Raw genomic sequence first — 23,020 nt, 5'->3', positions numbered from 1 at the left:
CGTTTGAATGGCGTTTTTTGAATTTTTCAAACCAGCCATTGCTAGCCACGAATTTAACACTGGTTTCATCAGCCGACGACTGTCCCATTTGTTTTAAATAATCAAATATTTTTAAGGCTTTGTGTTTAATTGCACTTTTATTTAAAGGCAACCGTTTCTTGTTCATATCTTCTACTCATAATATTAGCGCTTGTTCCATTTTTTTTTTTTTTGTCATTATAGGTGATCTCGGACGAGCAACAATTTTCGCAAGAATAAATGATCCAGATGCGACTGAATTCCTAATCTTTTCTTCCTATTGCTTAATCGACCGAATAGTTGACTCATTTAAATTAAAATGCCTACCAATATCAGCTATCCGCTCTTGATTTTTAATTTGATCCAAAATTTCTATCTTTGTTTGAAGAGATATATTAATAAATTTCCTTTCTAATGACTGTCGTTTCTTTTCATTCGACATTGTTATGGCTAAAATTTTTTCAAGCAGTTTTGTGGACAATAAAAATCGCAAAAAATAACCTCCCTTCACTATGTTCTTAAAAATATACACCCAATAAAAGTTTATACTGTATTTTGGACCATTTTTGTGGTCCCCACCAATTGAAAGAGTATAAATTATTGAAAATTCAATGATATATTTGAGTGTTTATGGTAATTGATGCACATCTGTCTAGATATCGGTCTTCCAATGAAACTTTCATGGGAATAACACGTCAACGTGGACAAACAGCTGTTGTCAAGGACATTTAGCTCTGTACACCGAAATGCGGTGCATATTACATGATCCGTTGCGATTTTTCTGTTATGTAAAAGATAATTTGTTTCTAAATACCGTAAACCGCATTGTAAGAAAATTACCGCATTTTTCCAACCGTGTTGGAGCGAAAACGTGTTGTAGGAGGCCTACCTGTATTCCATTTTGTCTAAAAAAAAGCATTATACAAAGTGATTGAAAAGTCATGCACATATGTTGGGAATCAATTTTATTTTGTGAGGTTAATGTACAAAAATACAAAGGTAGTAAAAACAAATTTATAATCTGATCTTTAAGAAAAACAAAATTAAACCATATTATTAAAACATATGTTCAAAATGTTCTCCTCATTCATGAGTGCAGGCAAAAGTTATTTTTGTTGTGTTTGGTTCCATCTTGTAAAACAGATGCCAGCAATCACTGTTATAATGTTCCTCTTTAGTTCATCTATTGTGTGTAGATTGTTTTTATACTTAGTTTCTTTGAGGTATTCCCTACGGAAAAAAATCTGGGGATGACAAATCTGGTGATTACGTGGGCCATGATCCTTTAGAAATGAGACTGTTGCCAAGGAATTATTTTAAGAACTGCAGAATCTGGATATTTCTGAAACTCATCTGCAACACATACATAAGAGTGACTGGCAAAATAATGCTTAACAGTGAAAATCTGTTGTTCCTGGAAAGAAATCATCTCACTTTTTCTATGAACAAAACCATACTGTGGCCAATTTTATGACTTTCACACAAAAGTCAAAGTTTTTATTAATGGTTAGCAGTCACTATAGTGTCATCTTGTGGTGGGAGACAAAAATAACTTGATACAATTTACACAAACTAATATTTTGACATGTTCAACTTTTTGATCACCTTGTATAATTGAATTTAAAAGCACAAACACTGCCAAATAAACTAAGAACTATACAAATACAGTGTAACAAAAGTGAATTTCTGTGATAGATCCTTTATTAATACTATATAGAGAAACTTTGTTTTATAATACATTGTGAGCATTTACAACTTTTTGAAAATTATTTATTTTATCATTAAATAATACTAATTTAAAATAATATAATGATAAAAATAATAATTTTAATATCATAATAATAAAGTAATAAAATTATATTTTGTTTTAGTTAATAATAAATCTGGAACAGATAAACTTCAGTCTCCACAAAAATCACAGCAACAGGTTTCTGAAGGAGGCGATACTGATTCTGATATTCCTAAAAATGGGACAATTGATGATTTATTAATAGCCAGTGAAATTGCAGTTGATACTGATACAACTAGAATCAGTTTAGATGACGAATTAAGGTAAGCAATAAAATTTTGTTAAATCAGTTTTGTAATTTTTTTTTAATTTTTATTTTATGGTTGGTTAGGTTTTTATTTTTCTTTCTTTATGGAAATATCATACTTAACACAAATCTGTAATGTGTTTTATATTTGTTGAGGTGAATGTGCCTTGGTCTCTTCCTGCAGAACATCTGGCATTTGTTTTACAATGGTCTTCAAAAGGGTGGTCTTCAGAATGACCACCTGATTGTTCTGTTGAAGAATTTTGAACTTTTGTGGAGGGAAATCTCTCTCTCCTTCTTTTTAGAATTAAATTTCAGTTTATTAACATTAAATATCACACATTTGTTCCAATACAACACAAAAATATTTAAATTTATTATTTTGAAGGGATTAGTCAAACAGTTTGACTTATTTGAATAAAAAAATTTGAAAAAATAATTTTTAATTTTTCAAATTATAATTAAATTGATTATTAATTAGTATTTAATTTAATCCTGGCTGAAAATGATCTGAATTTCAGGTATGTTTGGATATTAAACATCAGACTATGGTTTATTATTCATTTATGTTTAGTAAATAACATAGTAACAACTTCAGTTATTGGAAGAAACTGAATCATGACTTCTAGGTCATTCTGAATATCTCTAGCATGTAAAAATAATTTAACTTAAAATTCTGTTAAACTTTCTTTTTTTGTTTTCTTATTTGTTCAGTTCATTCAGTTTAAAAGAAATAACACAATAATCAAGAAATTACAGAAATATTAAATAAATTAGGTAATGGAAGATCTTCAAAATTACAAAGTCTAGCCTTCTATACAAAATATTTAATAAAAATATACAAAATATATATAAAAATTCAATATTTTTATTTAAAAACTTTTTATCTCATCCTTTGTGGTTTTTAGATATTATTGTTACTTTCCTGGCTGTTATATGTAACAGATGGAAAGTATGGTAATTGGTCAAAAAATGACCCCCTACAAGATGTTTTTGGACTCTGGACCTTGAAATGTTAAGAAATGCAAAAAAATTTGAGGCTTTTTCTGTATTTACGAATATTAGTATGTGCATGGGTGGGTGGCACAAGTTCATCCACTTTGAACTTCAGTGTTTTTTGTCAAAAATTTTGAAATTTTGCATGGAGGTTTTTGTATTAGGGGAATTGATGCTATTAAATTTTGGTGGTTGAAGGTTGACATGCTGGGAGATAAAGAGGGGGTCGTGTGTCATATCTTGAGTAGGGTTGGACTTAATGACTATTTTACTTGTTATTAGCGTTTACAGTTTTTTTATAAAACCCATCCCTACCCTCAAAATTAAGTTTTTTGCAATTTTATAATAGTTAAAAATATAAAAAGGTTTTAATAATAAAATATTATAACAGATGGCATTACATGGGCAGTTTTAAATGTTGAAAGTTAAACAAGTTGTTGCTGGATTTATTATCATCTGATTATCACTGTTTTAGTTTAAATAAATTGGAAATAGTTTCAAGAATTTTTAAATTTAAAATATTAAATCTTTAATAAACAATGATGCAAATATGTGTGTTAAATGAATTGAATAAATTACATTGGAAATTATTTTGTTAACTAAAAATAACTTTTAATATATTGTTGATGTGTTTTCTTTCATCTTTAAAGAAATCTTTAAGCTTTCTGATAAATAAAATGCACATTTTATTTTTATGATTCTATGAAAAAGTACAAATAATTCAAGAATTTTGTAAAACATCATTAACATTAAATTATATTCTTAACATTAAATAAACATTAAATAATTATATATTCTTGTATTTTAATTTTAATAAATTTTATTTTAGTGGAGGTCGTACTTCTCCGTCCACAAGAGAAGCTATTCAGGGTATGCTTTTTATGAGTAAGAGTGCCTTCCATTTTTCAAATCCTGCCATTCCTCCAAACAGTACTACTAATCCATCATTAGATAAAGAAGGGTCTCTTGCATCACTTGTAGATAGTCATCCAAATAATTTTTCTATATTAAGTAAAAAGTCTCCTGTAGCTTCTAATAAAAATTTACCAGGAACACAGTATAGCAGGTTTAGAAGGAGGTTTGATGAAGATGATGACTTTGAAGAGAGTTTAAAACAATGTCATCAAGATGGCGAATTCAGTAAGTAAAAACTTATTTCTACTAAGCATTTACGTATATAAATAATGAATATATTTTGCATAATGTAGTTAAAACATATTCACTAGATTAAAGTAGGAGAAATCTATTAATTAATAACCTATTACTAATACTCCCTCTACAAAAGAAAATATGCTTGGTGAAGTCAACTTTTTGTTGTTTAATTCCAGAAATATGAAGCGAGGAATGTGTGAATAGAACAAAGAATATATTCTAGAAATTATGTTACCAAAATTCATTTATATATTGCTTCTTTTTATCAGAAAGAAAGTAACATATAAATGATATTTGCTCTGTATTCAGGTGTTTTGGTATTCATTAAAAAAATTTAAATGAAAGGAAACTTTATTATTAAAATAATTGTGATTTTATTGGCAATTATAAAATTCTAGGTTAGATATTTACTAATTAGGTAATTTATTAATAATTTAAAATTATCTGTTTTTCAATTAGTATATTTGGGATTAGAAGCCTCTGATGATGAAATTCATGTTTTTAAACCAAGAGGTCGAACTAAGAGAGATGAACCTTGGAATCCAAAGGGTAATTAACATTTAATGTAATATTGTTTAATTATCATTAGTGATTTTGTATGTATGTATATGTATATATATATATATTGATACTATCATGTTTATAATATTACAAGTAATGTGATGCTGAACAACATATTGATAGATGGCATTTGTGAATTACGATAAAAACATTAGAAGCTTGGCATATTTGTGTGTTTGTGGAGGGTCATCAACTCTGATGCCTCGTCAAGACTGCCACCACCGTGTCTCATTTGACATGGAAACCGCAACAGCGAAATGGTTTTGTTCTTTTTTGAGAGTAAGTCATGTGAGTGGCCATGTGAGAAAGCAATCAGGTTCTGGATGGAGACTGTGAGACAGCATGACAGAAGTAATGCACTCAGACACTAAAGTTAACATCTAAATAATTATTTAATTTCAACAGAAAGGAGTACATGATACATATATCGTGTTATATCGGCTTAGCCTATCTATCTTATCTAGCAGTCATGAGAGAGAGTTTACAATTGTTTGCAAGTTGGTAAATACCTGGGGTTGATGGTGATGCTCCTTGATTAGGATTTTGAGGTGACTAGGATGTATAGGGTCTTGAGGTTGTCTGGATTAGGATCATTTGAGAAAAGTCTGGATCAAGATCAATTGGGAAAGTTTGTCTTCAAAGGCACAGTTGAGCAAGGGAAATGTAAAAATCCAATAGACCACTTACACAGAAAATTTTTGATGATTTTAATCCTAGAGGAACAGGTGATGACTGTCTTGACTGCCCATTAGTTGTTATATTAAAATGATGAAATCCAGAGAGCAGGTTCAAGGTTACAAGAAAGTGTCACTTTTTACACTGAGAACTTAAACAACTATGGGCTCTCAGGTGTGAAAGTTGGTAGTTATTGGACAAAGTTGTATTGCCAAGACATTATGTTGTGAGTTTAGATTCTCTCACTTGTATGTTCATTTAACAGTAAATTTCTTTGATTTTTTTTTTAAGTGATAGAATCTGTGTTTTGTTTAATTTTCTTACTTTCAAATATTACAGTGTACAATCTTATTACATCAACTGAAATTTGCTGAGAGAGAATTCTTTACTTAATGAACTTTTCAACCTATTACCGTAGACCATCTTCAGGTTTTGAACTAAATTTTTAAAAAATAGTTTCAAAAATAGAATATTTTGTTTTGAATTTTTACATTTAAACTATTTTAAGAATAAATTTAAAATTCTGCAAATTAAATAAATAAATTATGAAAAATATGAGGTTATAAAAAAAGATTAGGACATTGAAAACCCTTGTTGTGTGTTTCCCTATAATCAACTTTGAGTTTACTTTTATGTTATACTTTTTAATTTTTGTTTTATATTTTCTTAATTTTATTTTTATTTTGTTGAGCATATGCTTTTCATAATTTATTTAATTAATTCAATTTTANTATACTATTGTAAATAACATTATAATTAAATATAATTAATAAAAACTTGAAAATGTTTATTTTTAGAAATTTTTAAAAATTTATTAAATAATTTATTTATAGAACTTCTAAATTGAAATGCTAGCTTTTAAGCTTTTGCTCTCATTTTTCATTACGTGATTTAAAATATCTAATTTATAATTTGTAAAATGGAATTAACATAATTCATTTCAATAGTGATTTTTTAAAGTGCTTTAAGGATTCATTTAGTTTTCTGCCAATTTTTTTTTCTGTTCAAAAACCTTTTATTTACAACTAATAATTAACTGCATATGTGTAAAATTAACTTTACAGATCTTTCTCTAGCATACAAAAATTCAAATATATTAGAGAATACGTCATTTATTTTACAACTGTTTAGTTTTATTTCATGATTATAGATATTTCTTATTGTATGCAGTCTAACTATTTCACTATTACACAATTTTAAAAAATCAAAAGAATTAAATAAAATTATTCTATTAAACATTAATAAATTTTTAAATTATAGCAGTTGATACAATTTTTTAAATTTAGTTAAAAATCTGATAATGGCCTATGATAATAGGTTAAAAACATTTGTTAAATAAAGAATTTTCTCTCAGCAAATGTCAGGCAATGTAATAAGATTGTTCTCTCTCTTTCTCTCTCTCCTTAGTTTGCTTGGTATATATTTTAGTCGTTATTAACAGTAAATATTTGTTTAAATTTGAATGACTGTCCTGAAACATATTTGTCTGATCTGTCAAATAAGCATTTTAAGCATTCATTTGTTAGATTTTGTGCGTACTTGTGCTTAACAGGACATTAGTCAATTGATTTAATCCGATTTGTGTTTACATCGTAATATTAGTTTTAATTTTTATTAAATCATATTAAACACGTGTATAAAGATGTGTATTAAACATATTCATTGTAATATTAAGCATGTGTGAGTTACAAAATAAAATATCGATTTCACTGAAAAAAGTAGTAAAAATGACGGGTATCCTGTTAAGCACAGAGTACTGATTTTGTTATAATCTTTCAAAATTTACTTTATCCTGGTTATGCCTGGTTAACAGACTTTTACTGTATGTAAATATCAACATACAGTTCATATTAATTTATATGTTGGGTATATTCTTTAAATAAATTTACTAATTTAATATAATAAGTAAATTTTAAAAATAAAAGTATTAAAATTTCTATTATTGATAAAAAATTTTTGAGAGAAATTTATTAAAATTAACTTCTTATGCTGAAATTGTTTAATTTTTCGATGAAAATAATCCTTTTATAAACTGTCTCTGTTGATAAAGAATCATGAAGTATAAAAACATTTTAAATGGTTAATAAACTTTTTTTTTGAATTTAGCAAGACTTCTTCCTAACTGTCCAAAACCTGAAAGACCAACCAGAGAAGGAGTTAAAAAAGAAGCAATTGAATCAGGTCTTGCCGCTGCTGCAGCAAAGTTAGCAGATATGCCAGTGAGTTTTTACTTTATTGAATTGTTTTTACTAATTGAACTTCTGTTCTTAACTGTTGAACATTTATGTAATTTAAAAAGTCTTCACTTTGTTTAAAAATTTTTTAATCATATTTTTAACTTGATGTGATTTTGTTTATGATAGTATGACAGCATTATATATAATGGTTATATATTGCAGTTAGTACATAATCTTATAAATGTTCATAAATTTATAAATAATAATAATCCTATCTGTAGTTGATATCTTGTAATGTGAGGGTTTTTATTTTTCAAAAATATTAATTTAAATTTTCCCTAGAGTTTATATTAATATTACAGCAAATATATGTATCAGAAAAGAATACCAATTGGAAATTATAAATTAAAACATCATATTAAACTAGTAGCCCGGGACGCTCCCTAGTGGGCATTCTTTACAAATTTCCATGAGGCATTTTTTGTTCCTATCAATATGCTCTACAGCTCCGTTAAAGTCCCAATGGTAAGATTTACCCTCCGAATGAAGGGGTGGCACCCCCCCAAACTGTAGCCCCCCTGTGCGAACAATAAAGTCAAAGAGACCATACCCCTACTCGTGACCTTTCACGAGATATAAGCCCCTGAAAATTCGACTACGTAATTTCCGGTCACGTGACACTGTGGTCAAAAGGGAGCCTATCGTGTGAAAAAAAAAATTAACGCGTGCTCGCACACAGGGGGTCGCCAACCCGCTCGTTCGCAGGGTAAATTGTGGCAAACAGACAGTCACATGATCCGTAGAATAATTTTCGGAGGGCTATATCTCGGGAAGGGTTGCATGTAGTTCATTAGACATTTATTGTTTGCACAGAGGGGGTCGTCACCCCTTCATTCGGAGGGTAAATCTTATTATCCCAATCACGTCATATGGATCTATATTTCTACCTTTAAACATTCTCTATAAATACTTTAAAATAGTTTAATTTGTTTATTTACCTTTGCTTGTAAACCTTGATTTTAAATGTATCCGCCATTTTTTCAACAAATTTCCTGTGAGTCAATGCTCACTGAGTCACGGGATGTTGTAAACGTGTGGCGCAAGGTTAATCAAGGCATATAATAATTATTTATACCATTCTGTGGTATCAATAATAAATTCCTATTACAAATAAAAATAATTTATTGTTAATTTAAAATCATCGCTAGGGTGCCTTTAGTGCTTGTTTTTTGACATACCATTATGCAACAGATACCCGTTCAATGGGTTATATATATAGATTGTTATTAACTAGAAAGTTTATTTTAATGATTTGCATAAATTAATTTCTTAGAAACATACATACTCTATTTTTAAAGTATAATAACAACGGAATAGATGGATTAACATTGATTTAGTAGGTTTATGATATTTCTTATACATATACATGTATATAGCATTCAGATGATGAATTTTAATTATTTTTTAATAAGAGAGACACAATCTAAATTATGAATAGGAAAAATTATATACAAACAGACAAACATTGAAATTTTGAGACTTTAATTAAGCTAATTACATTACTTTGTAATCTATTTGAAATATCATTATTTTATAAATATAAATTTAAACTATACAGTATATATGTAGTATAAGTTTTTATAACAGATTTCATTTGTTAATAAATTTAATAATAACTACAAAACTATTTTAATATACAATACATAAATGTTAAAATCATTAAAATTATATTTCTCACTTACAACCATTTCCAGTTCCAAATTGCTCTACATAACTTCCAGTTCCAAACAGTTTTGCAGTTACTTCTAAATAGTTAGTCACAATTAATATGTGGAACTTCCAGTTTCAAATATTAATTTATATAATCCTAGATCATTGTCACATAATTCATTGATAGATAATATTTGTTTTACAAATTCTGTGCTGAAAATTAAGGATTCAGTCTCTCATTGAAAATAATGATTTCTTTTGATCAGATTTGATATTGATTTTAAAACAATGAATTTTGTTTGTTGTTTGAATACTGAAAATATGAAAAAGTAATACTGATTTTTTTATACTTTTGTAAAAAATTTATTTTAATTTATCATTATTATTATTTAGCCCCTTAAAAGACAGTATCATAGAAAAAGACCAATGCAAATGAAAATGAAAGATATGGATATTCAGTCAGGTCCGTCTACTTCCAGCTTTAGCCAAAAAAGATCTTTGCCAGCAAATGATCTTTATAAATGTAAGTTAATAATTTTATATTTATAATTATAAGTTTATAAGTTCACTTTCTAGGATACATGTGATATATATAAGGAAGTCTACTTTCTCTGGCTTGACATATACACTAGACAGCCTACTACCTGATGCATTGGACAATGTCTCAGTTTTCTCTGTAACTTCTATTAATTTCATTTTTGTTGATATTGATAAAGAAGCAATAAGCTACAATTTGTCATTTATAATATAGGTGTCAAATGCATGTATTACTTTCTATAAAATAAATTCTTTGAGTATAATTTTCTGATCGAATAGGCTTGATATAAGTATTTGAAAAAATTAATAAGAAAGAAATCAAAGATTCATTTATGCTCATTGATTCCCATATTTTTTGTTTAAAAAATATGGGAATGAATTTATTTCTTTATAGAAAGAAATATGATTGAACACATCTAATTTCCATAATAAATTGCACAGTCATAAAAATGTCACATATTCTTATAAAAGTTAAGAGTAACAGTAGAATTATGAAAGATTGTTGAAGACATAGTTATAAAGAGCTTTAGGAAATGTTATCATCAAGAACTTGGACAGAGCAGAGGATGATGTGCTGTTTAAGGAAGCTGAAAACTATGATGACAGTGAAATAGGAAACAGGAATGATGACACTGATAGTGAAGAAGTATTGTTTCAATGACTTTCCAAATTTTTTAATGCAAATTTCTAATTTTTTGTATGCAAATAAAATTAATAATGAAAAAGTCAACTTATATTTGGGTCCTAATTTTCTTCAAAAAGTAAGGATTCTAAAATTGGAAGTAGATGTATATTTGGGCCAATAAAATACTTTACACATAATTATAGGATCTACACATAAGTTTGAGTATGCAAAACTCACATGATTTGGTGATAACAATGCTGTTTGCAATGCAAAATTGTATAATAGTAATTTACAAATACTGAAGGGTTTACAAACAACAATTAACACCTCAATACCACTTCCAGCAGTCAAAAGATTTTAATAATCTAACGTTTTCGGCCGTCTTTTAGAGGCCCTCCTCAGGATGAAACATTAAAAAACAGTTCTATCTTTTGAAGGATTCTAATAATCGAATACAGCTGTGTTCCGAACTTTTAAATATTTAAACGATGCATACGATATAAAAATCGTTACGCTTACAACACAAAAAAATTATTATTTTAAAATAACGCTATACATAAATTAATATTGTAGAGTTGTGAAAATTAGTGCGGTGTAAACGATTTGTTATAACTTTATAACTTATAACATTATAGCTTGTTGGGACAACATATCTCCTCCAGAATACTTCCGCAAGGCTTTCGAATTTGGTCCTATGTTCGTGCCTCAGTCGGCTGCACCAAACCCGTTTTCCTTCATTCCCAGAATAGAGAAATTACTATCCAGAGCAAATATTGAGTTTCCGGACACCTGCAAGGACTATCTTCGATGGAAAGCGTTGATGGCAATTGAAAGTTACAAGCCGGAACCTGAAGTACATAAGTTCTGGAGTTACGTCAAACACAGTTAGAAATGGCTCCAATCTAATAACATCACAATGGTCAAATCTGATAAAAGCGAGGAAGTCGGCATCATGCTAAGGGCAACCTATGTCAGCGCATTACATCAATATATAGTTGACACGCAATGTCAACCCGCTGACACCTCATACACAACGAGGCTGCAAAGTCGTGTCGGTAGATTCACGCGCACTGGCCTTGCCACAATCTTAGGCCTTCAAAATTCGGTAGTTAGCTCCCCTGACACCCCCCGCCTTTTCGCTTTTGTCAAAACACATAAACCCGGGCATAAATTAAGACCTGTGATCGATAAAGCCAGATCTCCACTTTCATATTAGAGAAACGTATACATCACTTGTTGCAAAATCATCTTGACTCATATGGCTTGACTGTGTCCAATTCCAACGCACTACTCGCCAAACTCCACAATTTAAAGTTAAATGGGAACGAATATCTTACTGTATTCGATTTTGTATCGATGTTCCCTTCCATTCATTTGGAACCATGTTTTTGCGCGCTAAGAGATTTCTTTCTCACTACTACACCTGACAGCCAGAGATTCCATTCCCAAATACTAGAGCTTACACATCTAATATGCTATTCCTCCTTTTTTTACTTTGATGGTCAAACTTACATCCAAAAAAGGTGCGTACCAATGGGTAGCCCAGTCTCTGGGGATCTGTACGAACTCGTCGTACGAAAATTAGAAGAAAAGGTCTTACTAAGCTTTCAATCCAATATCCTTAGCTACATGCGGTACGTGGATGATATTTTGATTATTTGGAAAACCAAACCTGATATAGAGAAAGTGTTAGAAGCCTTTAACAAAAACGCCTACGGCTTAACACTAAAGTTAGACCAAGAAAGTCGCACAGAAGTTAACTACTTAGATGTCCAGATTAACACAGCAAATAAAAATATAACCACGACCATTTACCGCAAACCAACGTACTGTCCTCTCTTTATACCTGTTAACTCAGCGGACCCATGGCCGTATAAAGTATCAGCTTTTCGGGCCCTAGTCTCAAGGGCTTATTCCCACTGCTCTGATAGTTCCGATATCTACAGAGAAGTGAAAAACATCAAACGTATAGCATCGGCACATGGGTACCAACAGTCCTTAATAGACAGGCTTACTACCAATCAGCAATCTACAATAGCTACCACCAACACGGGGACTAATGATACACAGCACAAACGGGTGATTTTATCGTATGAACCATCCCTTCAACAAATTTTTAGTAAAATCGCTAAGGAATGTGCGCTTAACATATAAGAGAAAGCAGAATATTTTCCAACTTTTATCTAATGCTAAGGACAAGTCCGATGATAAAAAAGCGCTGGGGGTGTACCGTATACCTTTGAATGACGAATGTTTCAATCGTCAGATAACATACATTGGATCCACATACAGATCCCTGGAGGCTAGAGTACGGGACCACAAATATGATGTGTCGAAGCAGAGGTATAGTACTGCTCTAGCACAGTATGCTACCGAACCCGGGGTTTCCCCGTGTTGGGATGAGGCTACTCTTTTACATAAGGCCTTCGACCGACATGACTTACGCTTGTTGGAGGCTATTGAGATTTATATAGAAACCATGAAGGGAAACTGCATCAACTCCGATTATATTCTGATTCCACAATCATGGAAATATTATTTACATTGCCACAAAGCACAACAATAATCGGAAGTGTAATTATTTTTAATCTTTCTGCGTTGTATAAAAAAACAAAGCGTTTACATCACGCTTATTTTCACAACTATATAATAATAATTGATGTATAGCAGTATTGTAAAACAAATCGTTTACACCGCACTAATTTTCACAACTCTACAATATTAATTTATGTATAGCGTTATTTTAAAATAATAATTTTTTTGTGTTGTAAGCGTAATGATTTTTATATCTTACGCATCGTTTAAATATTTAAAAGTTCGGAACACAGCTGTATTCGATTATTAGAATCATTCAAAAGATAGAACTGTTTTTTAATGTTTCATCCTGAGGAGGGCCTCTAAAAGACGGCCGAAAATGTTAGATTATTAAAATCTTTTGACTGCTGGAAGTGGTATTGAGGTGTTAATTGTTGTTTGTAGTATATCGTTTCAGTTCACATGTGTTAATTTTTTGTCTGAAGGGTTTAGTATTTAATATTTATGGAGATTGTTTGCAGGTGTTACTAACACAGTTTAGAAGAATGCCATCAGTACTTTTAATAGATAGATTACATTAATTTTAAAGTTAATAAGATTTAGGCAACATTTTCAAATAGGATAATCTAAAATAAATAAGTGTCATTCTGTATAAAAACCAAATATATCATTCATGTTTCTTGTATGTAAAGTGATCTAAAAGTCAGTTTACTGGAATATATTTTTAATGTTATTTTAAGAACAGTCAAAACCAGTTTACAACAGCACATAGTTTTTATTATGATTCAGTCACTTCATTGGAAATATATTTTGGTTACCTGGTTTTTAGACCACACTGTACATATGATATATGAATAATAGTATAAGTTTATTATATATAATAACTTTGATAATTTTAGTAACAATAATTGATTTTTTTTTTTAGCCAAAAAGCCAAAGAAAGGTCTAGCTACAGCCAAACAACGACTAGGAAAGATATTAAAAATTCACAAGATGTTATATTGAACTACACTACATTTAACTAACCCACAACTGCCAGTTAATTGTGCCTAAGTCGCGACTCGGTGCTGTCAACAGTTTCTAAAGTATCCTCCATCAGACGTCATTTCTGGATGTTCCAAAATAGTAATATGTTGCATCATGCTGTGCATAGTATTATCTTAGTACCTTACATATGTATTCATGTAAAAAATGTGTTCACTTTTAAAATATTTATTTTTTATGGCATGTCATTGCAAAAGAGGACAATTGATATACTCAGTGATAGTTTTTTAATACTAAATTATTTAAAATAGTTTTATTCACTTAAAATTTCTTGGGGGGAGGGAAAAATTGTTTATCTCAAGGATCTGCAAATATGAAAATTTTAAATTTATGAAATTCCTTTTGAATATTTTAAGGTATAATTCTGATTTTTAATTATAAATCAGTTGTATGTGTGTGTGTATATATATATTTACATATTATATATATATAATTATTATTATGATTTTCATGCTAGTATATCTGTGATAACTGTCTGTTCATACATTTTGTCAATCAGATGTGATTCTGTGCCATCTCTACAACTCATTAACACCAAAAAACAAATTTATCATAATGTGCATAGTACATCTCATTATTATAATTGATAAGATATTAAAAGAGAGGAAAACTTGAAATTTGCATCAAATTATCATATGTATATAACATAGAAGTTTTATTAGACGTGGCTGTGGTGTTTATTTAACAATTAACCATATGGAATGTATATATTTATGTAATTGTGTTTTACATATTCTACAAAAGAACTTTTGCTATAGTTTCATTTGTTGTATGTACTATATGGAAAATATGCACCCGTTTTATACGATAGGGGATTTACATTTGCTTAAAAGCTCGTATGCAAAATGGTTTTCACATTGCAACGATCTCTTTTAAGTCTCATAATTTCTCTTCTTTATAAATTTGTATGATTTTTTTTCTCGGTATTGTCATATTTACTGTCATATTGTTAGTTTTGTGTTTTTATTTTCTCTTTCGGTAAGCCTTCAAGATGCTTTCTTTTAAAAATATGTTGTTTTTTCCCTTGTTTTATCCAGATTAAATTGAATATAATGGTGCAAAAAAAAGAAAAACAAGCACTTTGCACTGAAGTCTAAATAAAAAATTTACTATTATTTTTTAAACTGGATATAAAATGCTTATCTTGATTTGTTTCTTATTTAAATAAATAAACCAGTTAAAAATAAATGTCAACAAAATTGCTAGTTTTAAATTCAATATTCTCTTAAAAATCCGAAAATCATTTCTCATTTTTATAAAATTTTATGAAAATTCTGTTATTTCTTTTTATTTTATTATTATTATTATTATCATCAGTAAAAGATTCTCCAATCTGAAATTTTAAAAAATAATAAATAAATCTAAGGAAATTATTTAATGAAAATCAGATTATTAAATTAATCTGATTTTATTAATTTATTGATAACATTTTTTCGTAAGCCACTTTGTTAAAATTAGCGATTTTAAAAAATTAAAATAAATTTTTAATTGCATTTTTTTTTCTTTACTTTCTAAGAAGAAAATGTAGATATTGTATTTTATAAATATGAATAAAATTGAAATAGTAAATGATTAAGTAAGTATTATTTTGAGAATACTAATTTAATGTCAAAAGCCACATTGGACTGGAAATCTAACATTCCATAAACCTATGTTTTCAAAGGGATTAAAACTAAATTTTTTATTTTATGAAAATTTTTAAAAGTGAGTTTGTCCCACAAACTCACCTTTAAAAATGTGAGTGTGGTACAAACTCACTTTCAACTTAGGAAAGAATATATAAAAGTATTGGTATATATGTTATATAGTAGTGGCATTACATTGACTCATAAATACAAATTATGCTTCAGTAAAACAAAACATACAGAAATACATATATAAATTTCGTTTTGTCATTAAAAAGTTATTTTTTTAATCATTTTACAGAGATCTTTTCCAGAAGAAATAAGCGCACAAATGTTTTAAGTTAATTCTGTATAAGACAATTTACCAACAAATTTTAATTTAATTGTTTTTTTGCTAAATATATTAGTTTTTAATTTGATGCAAAAATACAGTAATTGAGATTTAATATAAAAATGAAGAAAGCGTACGATAATAGGACGTCATTCCACAATGACTAATGGTCTGTGGTCGTGATTTGCGTTCAAAACTACAATTTTTGCTCCAGAACTGAAAAAAATTGATATACACTGTGTTCTAAATCCGTGGAAACATTCGTATAAAACAAAACAAACAAACAAAAAAAAAACGGATTGATAAACAGTAATGTAATGTCCAAACACATGATATAGGCAACGGGAAACCTGTTAACTGCCATATTGATGGTTCACGCGCATTCTTTTATTCCGCAATGCGCTGAGCAGTTGCTGCCTGAAATGACGTTTTTGCTGGAGAAAGAGCTATCTCAAAATGGCTGATATAAACAATGATTTTTTTTCTGCTATATTTACACGCGTTTGTTCAATATTATTAGAAGAAAAGCTATTAAGTTCGATGTTGTTTATAAGAAAACGAGGAAATGATTTATTTATGGCATTGGCGATGACTGATTCCCAACAACGAGGAAAGCGTGCAAAATCATTGGTTACGTTCACGATATCGTAACGCAGTATTAGAATGAAATCTTTAAATTTTCGTATGTCACGATTAAAAATCTGCTTATTTAAAACAGCAAAAAACTGATTATTATTTGGTAGTCGAAAAAGATACTTTTTCAACTGGCGTCTAATTACAGAACGATTCCGTAGCCGTAGTTCTGGGTTTTACCACGAGATGCCGCTAGTGTCGTGACGTTAAGATAGCGAATACTTCGTACTGGGCCCTTAAGTTTGTTTTATGCTAAAATAAACGGTTTTTTGTAAGATACGTGTCATCTGTGTCTCCTCCGCCACACCCACACGAGAACGCCGCTAGATCATCCTGACGTGGGATTAATGATCCCTAAAAGTCGGTAACGTATATTAGTCCGAGAAGTGGGATTTTAAGTCCCCAATCTCCACCAAATCAGCAACTTACATTAACGTAATTTTATTCATTGTCAAGATATAAATGATTTAATTTGTTTCGAGGGGATACAGGTACTAGTTGAGATGTTGGTCGCCAGGGCGGCGCCACCATCTGGGATAAAGATTCACAAGTACCGATTTTTTTTCTATACGGATGACATGAATGTATCTTTGAGTTCTTCACATGCGTCTTAATCATAAAAGTTCACGATCCTGGAAGCGAGAAACATTGCTTAACGACATTTATTAAAATTTACATTTTCTTAATAATAATTCCACTTACCATTTCGTAATACATTTCATTTAACGCAATTTTTATCTCGAAAATTTTGTTCTTCATAACAGAATTTTAAAAATATTTCTTCTATTTTCTGTATTAACTCTTCGTCTTTTCGTGTTCCTGTCGTTATACGGATACTCGATGAATTTACAGGACGTTATAAACAATGAACACATTTTGTTAAAATTAGCAGGAATAGGATTCAAGTCATCAATGACTTAAAGCAGTGTTTCTCAACGGGGGCGATATCGCCCCCATGTGGGCGTTTTTCCATGTTCAGGGGGCGATTAGCAACAATTATATTTTGGGGGCGAAAAACAATTTTCTGGGCGATAAAGTAAAACGTTATATTAAGAATAATTAGATGTTTTATTCGTTATATCGTACAATAATTGAACAAATAACATTATACTAGTCACTAGTCTATTCAATGCAGTATGAATTTGGCGTTAGCCTTATCCCCCGGCGTCGGAATTTTGTATTGAAGGTGGGCGATACTACGTAACGGTTTTATTTAAGGGGGCGATACTGCGTCGAAGGGGGCGACGATTCGTTAGAGGTTGAGAAACACTGACTTAAAGGAAAGAAAAAGTCCAAATGTCAATAAAACATTTTAAAATATTTGTTTTTCAAAGTTTGTTTTAATTTTTTTTGTAGTATTTTTTAATATTTTAAAATGTAGAACAAACGACAAAACAAATAGAAAAAATACGTAATCCCAACTTCTAATATTTATAACAAACCTTTTAACTATGTAATCCTATATTTTTAATGTGCTTGTATCGTTACTTATTCATATACAGTAGACCCCCCTATAACACGGGTTCCTATAGTTATGATTCCTATATTACGGCGAAAAAATTTCGACAGTATTCGTACAAACATGCTAAAAAAAACTCCTATAATTCGGTAAAACGTCGTCGCTGACTCGTGTCGCGACAGGATTGGTCGAATCTGGACCAATAGTGGACGGGCAGCCGAACTACTTTCCGCTGTCCAGCGCCACGTTACGGAGAGTTTAGGCGGGTAAGTTGAGTTTACTATCGTCTGTATAGTATATAAATTAGGTACTTAAATTAAACAAAATTAACAAGTTAATTAATATTAATATTAAATATCAATAAAATTAATAAATTAAACAAAAGTTTAATAGGTAGAAAATATGTATTGATAAATATTTATACATTTTTTGTGAAAAAAACATTTCTTATTCAACGGCCATAAAAATTATTTCTATTAATGATGTCTCCAAAGTTCAGCGAATTTTTCGCAGAAAAATAACTTATCAGAAAACTTTCGTCATGCGAGACATTCCAATTTTCAACGCTGACTCAGCGCTGATCTCAACATTCGTTAAAAGTCGTTCCTTTTTTTCAATGTTGAAGTGGCGCTTTTGTCAGCGCTGTCTCAACACACTCAGCACGCAACAGATATGTTGACTGCTACTTTCCAATGAATTGTGGGTAATTGGTACTACATTATGGGAATTATGGGAACTAAGCACTTCGTACTCGAGTTGGAACGTCGTTGATGACGTCAAATTGTTGACTTCAACATTCAACACTCGCGTTGAAAATTGGAATGTCCCGATCGCTTAAGCTTGTTTTCGTCGCGGAGCGGCACTCCGCGACGAAAACAAACTTAAGCAATGACGTCGTCGAACGGTACAGTAAGTAATCCTACAATTTCTTGTCTATAGCATAGTTTATATGGATTATTTTCAAAAAATTATACGTATTTTGGAAATGTTGAGTCAAATTAGTCTAGAATCGATTAATTTTAAGGAAGAAAACCTTTCAAACAGCCATAGTCCCTAAACTGCACAAGTGTCGGGCTGTGATTGGTTCATGTATTTAAGTGACTCGTACAACACAGAAATCACATAACACGGAACGTATCTACCGTGTTATGGGGGGGGTCGACTGTACTAACAAAAATAAAATGATTATAACCTATAACAACATACATGCATGTTTACAATGCAAAAACAATACAATACATTACAATACAGTAGGTGATCGGTTAACGAACATAATCCGTTCCCAGGCTTTGTTCGCTATCCGAATTGTTCGTTAACCGATCACCCACTGTACATGCAAAAAATTAGTTTACTACTATTCCTGAGTCATTGTTTTTTCAAAAAGATTATTTCGCGTACAAATTTTTCGGTATCGGGATTAATCATGATTATTGAACGAAAGAGAGAGAGAAAGATGTAATCAAATTTGTTAAAACGCCAATTAATGCATGAAGAATCCTGTCAAAAGAAACCTCATCTACCCGATCAGTGTTTTGCTCGAAATTGCTATGCACTTCCTGAGAAAGTATCAACTTACGCTTTCTCAGAGTCGATAGTGATACCTTTCTCGCATATTTTAGTCACCTCTAAGGTATTTGCCGCTTTGAATATGACGAGGAACGATCGATTCCAGTCAGTCGTCGCTCGTTCTTTCAACTGTTCAGTTTAGTGTGTTTGTGTGTCTTTTTGGATTAGTGTGCTCTTCTGTGCCCTCAGATTCCTCGTCATCCCTCTACTTGCTGCTTCTCTCCCGAATTGCTAATTGAAGAAATACATTCTGAAGATCTTCAACAGAGAAGGCCTGTGAGGTACCAAAAATTTGTAATCTCTCTCTTTCCGCGAAACGTGAATACCCTGTGAAACGTGTTGTGCCAACTTTCGTACCCTTTAATAAATGTTCAAGTGTAGTAAATTATGTTGCGTGAATCAATTCCAACTGAATCTTCTTTCCTTCCTATTTAATGGTTTCATGGAACGACCAAAAATGGCAGTTGGCGAAGAAATTGCACGAAACTCTGACCTTTCCTACAGAATACAAAAATATAAAAATAATTTTATTAATGATAAGATAATGATAACAATTTAAAATNCTATCCGATCGGTATATACCGGCTTGAGCGTAGATTTCGACGTCTCCCACACTCCGAAAAGTTTCGAATTGTTGCCCGAAGACAAGGAAAGTCCAATCGGTATTCGATATTTTACGTCGCTTCTTCTTGTGTTTGTTCTTTGGGGTGTTCGTTATCCGATCATGTACTCGTTGTCCGAACATAAAAATCTTTCGCAAAAGTGTTCGTTATCCGATTTGTTCGTTGTCCGATCTGTTCGTTAACCGATCACCCACTGTACATGCAAAAAATTAGTTTACTACTATTCCTGAGTCATTGTTTTTTCAAAAAGATTATTTCGCGTACAAATTTTTCGGTATCGGGATTAATCATGATTATTGAACGAAAGAGAGAGAGAAAGATGTAATCAAATTTGTTAAAACGCCAATTAATGCATGAAGAATCCTGTCAAAAGAAACCTCATCTACCCGATCAGTGTTTTGCTCGAAATTGCTATGCACTTCCTGAGAAAGTATCAACTTACGCTTTCTCAGAGTCGATAGTGATACCTTTCTCGCATATTTTAGTCACCTCTAAGGTATTTGCCGCTTTGAATATGACGAGGAACGATCGATTCCAGTCAGTCGTCGCTCGTTCTTTCAACTGTTCAGTTTAGTGTGTTTGTGTGTCTTTTTGGATTAGTGTGCTCTTCTGTGCCCTCAGATTCCTCGTCATCCCTCTACTTGCTGCTTCTCTCCCGAATTGCTAATTGAAGAAATACATTCTGAAGATCTTCAACAGAGAAGGCCTGTGAGGTACCAAAAATTTGTAATCTCTCTCTTTCCGCGAAACGTGAATACCCTGTGAAACGTGTTGTGCCAACTTTCGTACCCTTTAATAAATGTTCAAGTGTAGTAAATTATGTTGCGTGAATCAATTCCAACTGAATCTTCTTTCCTTCCTATTTAATGGTTTCATGGAACGACCAAAAATGGCAGTTGGCGAAGAAATTGCACGAAACTCTGACCTTTCCTACAGAATACAAAAATATAAAAATAATTTTATTAATGATAAGATAATGATAACAATTTAAAATATATTAAATGTATGTAATCAAATATTACACAGAATATTAAAATTATTTAAATTTTAAAACAATAATCAAATTATTAAAATGTGTTCAATATAAATTCTTTAATTTGGAAATAAATTTCTTCCAAAATAAACACATATGAATAATGACAAATGGTAAACACTAAATTCACAGATAATTTAAAATTAATAAGCAATATTAAAACATTAGGTTAGTAATTTTACAGATAACATTTAAACTTCATCAACTATATTATGAAAACAAAAATTAATTTTGTATTGTAAAAATTTATTTCGTGCATAGTATAAAATATGTAAATATTGGATCAAAATATGATTGTGGTTGAATGTTTCGTAGGAAATTACAATTATTTTATAAATCAAAACTAAAATAGTGTCATAAAATAGTTTCTAACTTCTTTTTTATATTCTGAGGTCAGTCAATTCATCTCCAGATAAACATTCACAATCACTTCTCGATCTTCGCATTTATTCAGTTCAATTAAGTTTTCAATTTTATTGCTTTTCCCATTGTTTTCTAAAAATAATAATTTCATACATTAAATTCTATTTTTCTAATTAAAAATTATAAAAACTACTCCGTTAACTATATATAAAGACTTTGAGCTTGTATGCAGTAAAACAACGCATTTTCCTGTGTACAAACTCCTGTAATTTCACGTGATGTCAAATATATAATAAATATATAATTTACGTAATAAATATAATATAATAAAACCAAATGTAAATTATACGTAAACATTTAAAACTGAATAACCTATTTCAATAGTAGCACGACGTCGTATTCTATTTCCCACACGACAAGAACACTCACTTGTTATGCCACGCTATTTATTGATATGAAGAATTAAATATGTTAATACACTTCTTTTATTTATAGCCTATAAATAATTCTATTTGTTTCTTAAAAAAGAGAAACAATGTATTAGGATTTCTTAAATTTATTATATTTCCTTCCAAGATAGAATTTTATGAACAACATCAAAAAGTAGACACATGGAGATTGAAATTGTAATTTTAATAACGGTTTCTGGTATTAAATGTCTAAATCAAAAACAATCTTGGCACCAGAGCCTCTTTGGCCATCATTCGACGATCGGTCGAATAATGTTACCACTTCCCGGGACGTGGACCCAGAGGTTGGATTTTGGGAAGCGTGTTCGTGTTGTCAGTTATGTAATTTACAGAGCTTGTGAATGGAAAGTGGGTGGATGGATGCGACGACTGTGTTGTTGTTGGAACCGTGTGTGTTACCGTGAGGGGTGTTGTTATTTTAGCGATTGGATGTAAAGCGTTAGTATAACAAGGGGGAAAAAAATTAAAAAACCCCTTGCCGTCTTAAAACTAGGTTAGTACTTAAAGGCTAATGAAAATAAATTAAACTAAAGAGATGATAAAAAATAATTAGTCTGCAAAAACTTACTTCGTATTATCTCTTTAGCTTAATTTACTAGCGTTAGTATAACAAGGGGAAAAAAAATTAAAAAACCCCTTGCCGTCTTAAAACTAGGTTAGTACTTAAAGGCTAATGAAAATAAATTAAACTAAAGAGATGATAAAAAATAATTAGTCTGCAAAAACTTACTTCGTATTATCTCTTTAGCTTAATTTACTAGCGTTAGTATAACAAGGGGAAAAAAAATTAAAAAACCCCTTGCCGTCTTAAAACTAGGTTAGTACTTAAAGGCTAATGAAAATAAATTAAA

General features: G+C 30.4%; 2 protein-coding genes across 2 annotated transcripts in view; one reads left to right on the top strand and one right to left on the bottom strand.

Moving 5' to 3' along the window:
• Positions 1-14,387, top strand: part of LOC111635750 (lysine-specific demethylase phf2-like) — a 19,670-nt gene extending 5,283 nt beyond the window's left edge. The window contains exons 4-9 of the mRNA XM_023380817.1: positions 1,890-2,070; positions 3,880-4,190; positions 4,662-4,751; positions 7,545-7,657; positions 9,719-9,848; positions 13,948-14,387. Of these exons, the coding sequence (XP_023236585.1) occupies positions 1,890-2,070; positions 3,880-4,190; positions 4,662-4,751; positions 7,545-7,657; positions 9,719-9,848; positions 13,948-14,027 (905 nt within the window). The 3' untranslated portion in view covers positions 14,028-14,387. The remainder of the gene's footprint in view (positions 1-1,889; positions 2,071-3,879; positions 4,191-4,661; positions 4,752-7,544; positions 7,658-9,718; positions 9,849-13,947) is intronic.
• A 6,747-nt stretch (positions 14,388-21,134) lies between these two features.
• Positions 21,135-23,020, bottom strand: part of LOC111635741 — a 7,150-nt gene continuing 5,264 nt past the window's right edge. The window contains exon 2 of the mRNA XM_023380808.1: positions 21,135-21,233. Coding sequence (XP_023236576.1) covers positions 21,135-21,233 — 99 coding nt within the window. The remainder of the gene's footprint in view (positions 21,234-23,020) is intronic.

The sequence above is a fragment of the Centruroides sculpturatus genome, unplaced genomic scaffold (assembly GCF_000671375.1).
Source record: "Centruroides sculpturatus isolate CEXI.00-Female unplaced genomic scaffold, Cexi_2.0 scaffold843, whole genome shotgun sequence".
NCBI lineage: Eukaryota > Metazoa > Arthropoda > Arachnida > Scorpiones > Buthidae > Centruroides > Centruroides sculpturatus.
Note: the sequence above shows the minus strand (reverse complement) of the source record. Positions and strands in the feature narration are given on the sequence as shown.